An 8298-nucleotide genomic window follows, 5' to 3' on the forward strand; every position below is an offset into this window, starting at 1 on the left:
TAAGTCAGCTTCAGATATTTTGCATTTACGTAATTGTAATTCTAAAAAGGTGTTTTTGTGATACGAGTATAGCCAATGAGAAAAAGATGCAGCTCCCTGGTGTACCGTGTCCGGGATAGCTCCAACAGCATCCTGAAGATGATAAGCAATAGAGTAGACAGTAGAAATATTTCTCATTGCAGTTTTCTATGTTTAAAATTGTAATTGTAATTCAAAAATGAATCTTTTTTACTTTAAATAAATTATATTAGTGTTCATATATTAAAAATGAAACGAAAATTATTATAAAATTTTTATTTAAATAATTATTTTTTTTTTTTTTAAATAATATATATTATGACACGGTTGCAAAGTGATGTAAGAGCCATATATTGTGAAATAGTATTTTTTCATATAGATTTAAAATGAATGTTCGCAAATGTAAACATAGCTTTGCCTTTTAAACAAAACGCATAGTGTTCTGAAATGTGATGATTTATACGAATAAATGAATGAAAATTGTACTTTTGTTTCATTTATATTGTTAATAAATGAAGTATTTTATCGCAATTCTGAACGTGATAAAACTCTGTAATTCCCCTCCGGCTACACCACCGTCACATCTATTTCTGTTATAACCAGTGTTAAGCGCTGCTGTGATCTGGTTTGTAGGGTGTGGTAAGGGAGAGATACTTATCCGAGGCGTTCCAACTTAGTCCTCAGGAGTAGGGCGCATCTGTGGCCGACCTCAGGTAGGAATATCTAATTCTATCTGGGGTTGTTTACAGATGTTCATGGGCGGCAGTAGCCACTTACCATCAGGTGGACTGCATGCTCGTCTGCTACTTCTATACTATAAAAAAAAAACACCCCTAACACGATTCCAGTCTGCCGATCGTCTTGGAAGGCAATGTAAGTGGTTTTATCTACTCGTCTGTTCGGACTAGCATTGTTATATAGTCTGATAATATTTTTTGTGCGTGTGGCAAGATGCCATTGGCAATCATAATGTTGCTAGGTTGACAAAATTACCTAAGAAGTGGAAAATTTAATAGATTATATTCATCAATATTTTACATAATTATTATTAGGAATATCTAATAATAACGTGAATATTAATTTTATTGACTAATACCGTAAAATATCTAAAAAATGTAAATCTAAAAAGTTTTAAAGATCATAATTTTATTAAATAAATTTAAAAACCAAAAATGTTTTATGTGGCATAATTAAAAATCTGTCATGAATACTAACAATACAGTACTGTCTTCAAAAACCGCCACATGCACAGAAAAGTTTGTCAGATTATAGGTACTCGTATTATATTACTGTTTATAACTTACTATTAATTAAATTAAGAAAAACTAAGTCAAATTATAAATAATAAAAACACCAAAGTAAAATATAAATTATTTTATTGTCCAAAATTGTTCACTGAAAATAATTTTGATATTGATACATATAACACGACCGAAGATTTAAAATTACAATTACAATATTAATAACTTATAGAATTTTACATTTTATTGAATTTGAATTTTACCGCTAAAATATTTTAATAATTACACATTATGACGATCATATTCTGATACAATGAAAAATAAAGAAGCTGAATTTATTTAATTTAGGATTTAATAGCAACCTTATTTAAAAATGTTTGATGAAACAGTATTAAATATTATATGTTTAGTTTTTTTAGCGACAGATAAGGTTGTTAACATTATTCAAATCATGTTAATTTATAATTATCATAATTTATAATCGTCCCCCATGTAATAAAGCAATAAAATGACGTGTAATTATAGTGACTGGCAGGAACGAATTTGCATTCGACATTCAAATTGTTACAACAATACAATTTTGACTAGTTTATTTTTCTAATTTCAAGACGGAAATGTGACAAAATCGTCCTGTAAGTCTTTTGTGTGTATTTTTATAAGATTGAATTGGTAATGACCATACATTTCACTCGATATAAATGATCACTTCCCATGGACATCTACAACCAACTCACCAGGAGTCCTGACGATCATAGATGCGTTACCCTCCCGAGGACTGAGATATTTCCCTCTAATAAGTAGCCGGCATCCACACTTTTCTACCGAAACGTTAGCTACTTCACGTTAGAAAAAGTGTGGCGGTGGTACCTCCCCGGTCGAAACAAAATGCTTCTACCACCTTTCATAATTATGAAGTTATGGGAACGTTCCATTTAACAAGTGCAACTACGCCTATCATAATTATTAGAAGAAAAAAATAATTAAAATCAATTATAATTTTTTTTATTATCCGTGTGAAAAAATGCTGCTTCGACGTTTATAAATTGCATCTAATATAAAAATTCCTTTATTAATATTTTAGCGCATATAATTTACATTTAAAACAATAAATTATTAAAAAAAACATTGATTGCAATGTGGCACCATCGTTCGGCAAAAGGCGCCAGCTTAGTCGTTGCAATTATTAAATAGAACGCAGTGTACGAAACATGATTAAGTGAAAAAAATGAAAATTAGTGATGATTTTGATTATTTACGCTTAAAAATCGCATCCGAAGTTGCACAAGTAGGAATTAACGAAATAACGGATTAATTCGTTGGCTCTGTCATCTGCTGCTTCGCGCTCGAAAATGTTGAGGTATGACAAATCAGTTGACAGGAAGTTCTGAGTTGATTGATCTGAAAAAAAAATCAAGTTGGAATCATGTTTTTTAATCTGCGATGCGTTATTCGCATTAAATAATTATGTCATTATCAATCGATCTAAAATATGTTATTATGTTAACTGTCGATTGACAAGTGATAAATCGAATGGTTCATTTATTGCAATTCTTCAATGAAGATCATTTTCAGGAGTAAATTACAGTACCGAATTAATCCTCTCAGGCAGGTCCGGATTTAGAGGTCTAGAGGCCTTGGGGCAACAAAGAAGTGGGGGCCCCCTGGCCCCAAATTATTTTCCGAATAAAATGAACAATTTTTTCAGTTGAGTTTTTCAATAAATATTTTATTGTGAAATGCAGGTAGATTCTTCTAGTATTCATGTTTGTACAAAGTACTGTAAATAAAGGTAAAACAGCGAAAAAAAATCAAAGGAAAAGTTTTTTTTTACTAGTGTTTATTAGTCGGAATTAAAAAAAATACCCGACGTCTCTATTGTGGGGCCCCCTCTTTTGTGGAGGCCCCGGGGCTGCCGCCCCGGTTCAGGGGTCCTAGGCAATGCAATTTTCAGGGCTTTTTCTTTACCATTTTCTTACTCTTAACTAACTGAATCGTATGATGTTAATACGTATTATGCCTTTTACCCCGCGTTCCTGGTTACGATTGCCGCATAAGCATAGAAGTTGGTCTGACAATAAAATAACCTAGGCAGTTGCCAATTCTGCTTAATGAATAATCCGATCCTGACCCATTTAAAACGCGTCGATAAGCGTTAGTGTTCCTGCCGACGTTTTAGAAATGTTTAGGGCAGGGGCTTCCAAAGTGTGCACCGCGGCGCCCTGGTGCGCCGTAGAAAGTAAAGAGGGGCGCCGTGAGTCGATCCTCTAATTATTGGATACCACAAATATTGGCGTTTTGGTTATCGATTCAAAATTAATATCCAAATTTAACAAAGATATAAATATTTTCATTCCGTTTGCAACATCATATGTATGTGAAGCTGGGTTTTCAGCTGTAGCTGTAATAATGAACAAATATTGTACAATTTCATATTGTGGGATTTTAATTTTCGTTACGATCAACCTAACGTAACTACTATTATTGTAGGTACCTATTTCTTTCGACTGTCTTCAAATAGTAAACTAGAACAGGGCGCCGTGAAAAAATATTAAACTTGTAACTGCGTCGCGGGTTACAAAAGATTGGGAACCCCTGGTTTAGGGTAAGGTTAGGTTAGGTTAAGGTTACCTTTAGGATCGATGTTGTAGATAGGTAATGTGGTGACGTATGCGAAGGCTTTCACTCGGCAGATGTTCATGGGGTTTGCTGGCTTTAAGTTCACTGTGATGATGATTTCAGCTGAAATAGAAGATAAAAGTTAATATATATGTATGTGATATAATTTCCGGGGAAATCCAGCTCTGTCCTCAGCGGCGCATCTGTGGCCGATCTCAGGTAGGAATGTAATCCTATCTGGGGTTGATTACAGACGTCCATACGGCAGTAGCCACTTACCATCAAGTGGACTACATGGTCGTCTGCTACTCCTACATTATAAAAAATATGCGTTGTATTCATAGTTTTTTATATTATACATTTTCTAGTTTTGTTTCGTTGTCACACAAATAGATGGCGTTGTAAATTTTGCGCCAAACTTCTAGTCTACTCTGAATATAGAAGTAAGTTGCGTCTCAATAGTGAATTGTAGATATCAACGGACGAAGACACCGCGGGCCCCCTGGCACCCTCCGCTGCCCGCTCGTTGCTACGGAGTATATGCTTGTAGTTTTGTTCTACCGCATTGGCTCCGACTACACCTGCGCGCAACAACTTCAGAGCGGACTCGAAGTTTGGCGCGGACTATACACAATAGGCATCATGACAAATTTTGAAATCCCATTCTATAATGTACGTAAATGTCTACTGATTACAAAAATCGTATTATTTCGGCAATAAAGTCAGTATTCACGAAAACAATAGTATATTTTTATAACTATTTTGAATTAAGCGCGAAAACGCTCGTGGATGTCATGGCGTCCGTTGGTAACGTCACAATAGAACATCCCATCCCATGCAAAAGTTTTAGCAATTCAGTGACATACCCAAAAATGACGTCATTCGCGGCCTGATAAGCGTTTCAGACAAAATGGCCGACTGCAGTATCTTATACTTTTATTTTATTGAAAATATAATAAATTTTTAAGTTTTTTTTAAACTGCGTCGTTTTTGAGAATATTTTTAGTATATTTTTTTACTTAAATCATTTATTATTTGATTTTTCAATACTGTCATAATGCCTATTACATTTTATTGAATTATAAATGTCAAACTTACGGTAAGTTCCACTGTAATCATACGTGTATATAACATCTTCTGCTTGAGGGTAGTGCTGCACCAGCTTCCTGGTGGACTGGAACACCAGCCCACGACATCTAATGGCTAGCACCGCGTTGTTGGTGCTCAAGTTGTAGCTGAAAACAAGGTATAATGCTGAATTCATCATTTGTGATCACAGATTAGTAAACATACTTCACTGCCTTGAAATTGAATGAAGCCAAAAAATGCTGATTTGTCAGTGATTTTTTTTTAATTCTTGACAAATTTCCCCTAAAAAACGTTTTTAGAGGAAATTTACGAATAAATAACTAATAGTGCGTAATTTACATATGAAATAAATAAGTATATCAAATATTTTAGGACATTTTAGCACGGAGACGTGGCAAAACTTTTTTATGCAACTATTTCAATTCTCACAACTGAGTGAGTAATATTTACTAATCTATTGTGATATTCATAAAATAAATAAAATACGTTTGTTTATTTTATGAATATCACAATAATTAATTTTATATTACATTAATTAATTTTATATTACATTAATTAATTTTATATTACATTTATTAATTATCATGACAAACAAACAAACCATTTCCACAATCATACACCCTACACTAGGGTTACCTGTGTCGTGTGTGCTATGGACACTCACAGGCAAATACACAACACCCAGACATAGAAACCGACATCTCAATTCACTTAGATTTCTGTCTGGCTGGGGATCGAACCCGGGACCCTTTGCGCGTCATACGAGTATGGTGACCATGCTGCAGACCAGTATGGTGCTCCTCCACGCGAGTCAATAAGGATTTATTATAGTGAAATGAAATGAAATGAAATGAAATATATTTATTTTGTATAGGCCAACGGCGGCACTTACAAATTGTCAGTTACAATATTTTCTTAAACTACTACCGGATCGGAACGCGACCTCTACTGAGAAGATCCGGTAAGAAACTCAGTGGGTTTGTCTTTTTTAATTTTTAAAAATATTTATTCTCTTTTCAATTTTTTTTTAAATGCCATTATTTTTACATATAATTAATAAAGCAGTACTAATATTAATTGAATTAAACGAATTTATAGACTTCTAATAGAGTATCAGATGCAGGGTCGGATTTAAGGGAGGGCAACCGGGGCGGCAGCCCCGGGGCCTCAACAAAAGAGAGGCCCCCACAATAGAGACGTCGGATCTTTTTTTTAATTCCGACTAGTAAACACTAGACAAAAAATCTTTTCCTTTGATATTTTTTTTCGCTATCTTACTCGTACCTTTATCCACAGTACGTTGTACAAACTTGAATACTAGAAGAATCTACCTGCGTTTCACAATAAAATATTTATTGAAAACAAACAGAACTCAACTGAAAAAATTGTTCATTTTATTCGGAAAATAGTTTGAGGCCAGGGGGCCTCCACTCCTTTGTTGCCCCAAGGCCTCTAGACCTATATTATATCAGATTTATATTACAGCCACGTAGGCACAGGTCGTGAAAATAAAAATATAAAAATATGTTTTTGTTGTCTAACTCATTCGATGTCTCTAAATATTAACGAAAACAGAGTACTTACAAAAATTCAGAAACCAAACATTTGTTGTGATTCCTGATGATGAGGTTATTATCCACGTTTGACGCATTGAAGAATGGTGTTTCGAAGGGGAAGGCGTTGATGCTGTACTGTGAGGGGATGTAGTTAGACACCTGGGGGTTGCAGTAGGAATTGGCGGCCAGGTTTCGTCGGATACACTCGTAGTTGCTGTAGGGACATGGTCGGACGATGTCTGATGGTGCTGCAGGAAAGATTACAAGTTTGTTCTGTGATTATCGTCAACATCATCAACCCACTTCTTTCCACTTCTGGGCGCGGGTCTCCTCTCAGAATGAGAAGGATTAGGCCATAGTTCACCGCGCTGGCCAAGTGCGTATATTGGTAGACTTTATATACCATTGCACACATATTTTTATAAAATCTCTCAGGTGTTTTCCTTCGCCGTTTAAGCAAGTGAAATAGAATTTCTAATACGCACATAACTGAAAAATCAGAGATGCTTGCCTGGGATTTGAACCTCGGACCCCTCAGTCGAGAATCCGCGTTTCTTAACCCTAGTGGAAAGTTGCTATCACTTCTTTTGTTTTTATAATGTCAAGTATTTTAAAAGAATAAATATGATAAAAATTACTCGTATGAATATGAAATAACTATAAAATGACTTATAATTTTTTTACAGTAGAATCCTTCGTGGCAATTGTTGGTGGCCGTGGTTTAACAGGAGAATTGTGGACTCCGGCGGCACTACCGTCACATCTATCTCCGTATTATAACAGCAGTCCTGCTGTGTTCCGGTTTAAAGGGTATGGTAAGGGAGACTTATCTTATTTATGCGAGCTGTTTCAACTTTAGCGTAGCAATGCATCCATAGCCGACCTCCGATAGGAATCTAATCTTCACGTGGATTGATTACAGATGTCCACGGGCGGCAGCCACGTAAACCATAAGGTTGACTGACTATTAAGAGATTTCATATTAGTTTCTCAGTCTTAACTCAGCTTTTAAGCTAGAGAAGGTGGTGACATCGTACGAGCTTTCAACTATTAAATAATAAGGTTCAAAGTCTATTAATTCCCATTTTGCCAGCGAAGTGTATGGCCTAATCGTTCTCATTCTAAGAGACCCGTGCCCAGCTGTATTACAATGGGTTGACGAGGAAATGTTGTGAAAAAAACTCACCAGCAAAACACGCTGGTAGAACCAGCAGAAGGTACAGAAGCTGAGACATCTTGGAGACCACTTCGCGTGACTGAATCTTCTAGTCAATGCGAAGAACTCAACGATAAAATCGATTATAACGATTCAATTTCGCGTTATTGTTTTTTATGAAAACCAATGAATGGGATTAATTTGTTTGGACAACTGAACAAATTTTTGCATAATGAAAATGGTTTTACATCTCTATTTCGTCGTTAATAAACTTTAAATTGACCTCTATTAATATGAATATAAAGACTTTAGTTCAGTAGAGTGTTCTGATAAATGTTTTTATTTATTAAAGTGCGCGCTGATGCTTTTAAACAATGGATTATTTGTCACATAATTAAGACGATTGTAATATTTTTCACTCATATAAACCGTCTATTTTGTTTCTATTTTAATTTACATTTAAGTATTTAATATATACTCTAAAGATTTTATAATTCTCTTCCAAGGTGAAGCAGTTTTGCGTCACGGTGGAATGGTGTGCGACGACCATCTCAGTGCTCAGTGCCTACTACCATCTCTTAAAACAATAGTATTTTAATCATACATTGAAATTTCGTATCCT

General features: G+C 34.9%; 1 protein-coding gene across 1 annotated transcript; it reads right to left on the reverse strand.

Annotated features, from left to right (window-relative positions):
• Positions 1-1836: 1836 nt before the first annotated feature.
• On the reverse strand, positions 1837-7866 carry P25 (silk protein P25). Its single transcript, XM_073081625.1, has 5 exons — positions 7707-7866; positions 6549-6768; positions 4974-5110; positions 3888-3998; positions 1837-2657 (listed from the first exon to the last, which is right to left on the reverse strand). The coding sequence occupies exons 1-5, from the start codon at positions 7753-7755 to the stop codon at positions 2518-2520; spliced, it is 657 nt and encodes a 218-aa protein (XP_072937726.1). The 5' UTR covers positions 7756-7866; the 3' UTR covers positions 1837-2517.
• Between the last annotated feature and the right edge of the window lie 432 nt (positions 7867-8298).

Source organism: Epargyreus clarus, unplaced genomic scaffold, assembly GCF_041222505.1.
Source record: "Epargyreus clarus isolate Ecla_fem2 unplaced genomic scaffold, WU_Ecla_fem_2.2 ptg000016l, whole genome shotgun sequence".
NCBI lineage: Eukaryota > Metazoa > Arthropoda > Insecta > Lepidoptera > Hesperiidae > Epargyreus > Epargyreus clarus.

Coding starts and splice junctions, on each gene's coding strand:
- P25 (XM_073081625.1), bottom strand. CDS start 7,755: ATGTCTCAGCTTCTGTACCTTCTGCTGGTTCTACCAGCGTGTTTTGCT. Junction 6,769..7,706: donor TCTACCAGCGTGTTTTGCTG/GTGAGTTTTTTT, acceptor TCTTTCCTGCAG/CACCATCAGACATCGTCCGA. Junction 3,999..4,973: donor TGATTACAGTGGAACTTACC/GTAAGTTTGACA, acceptor CTTCTATTTCAG/CTGAAATCATCATCACAGTG.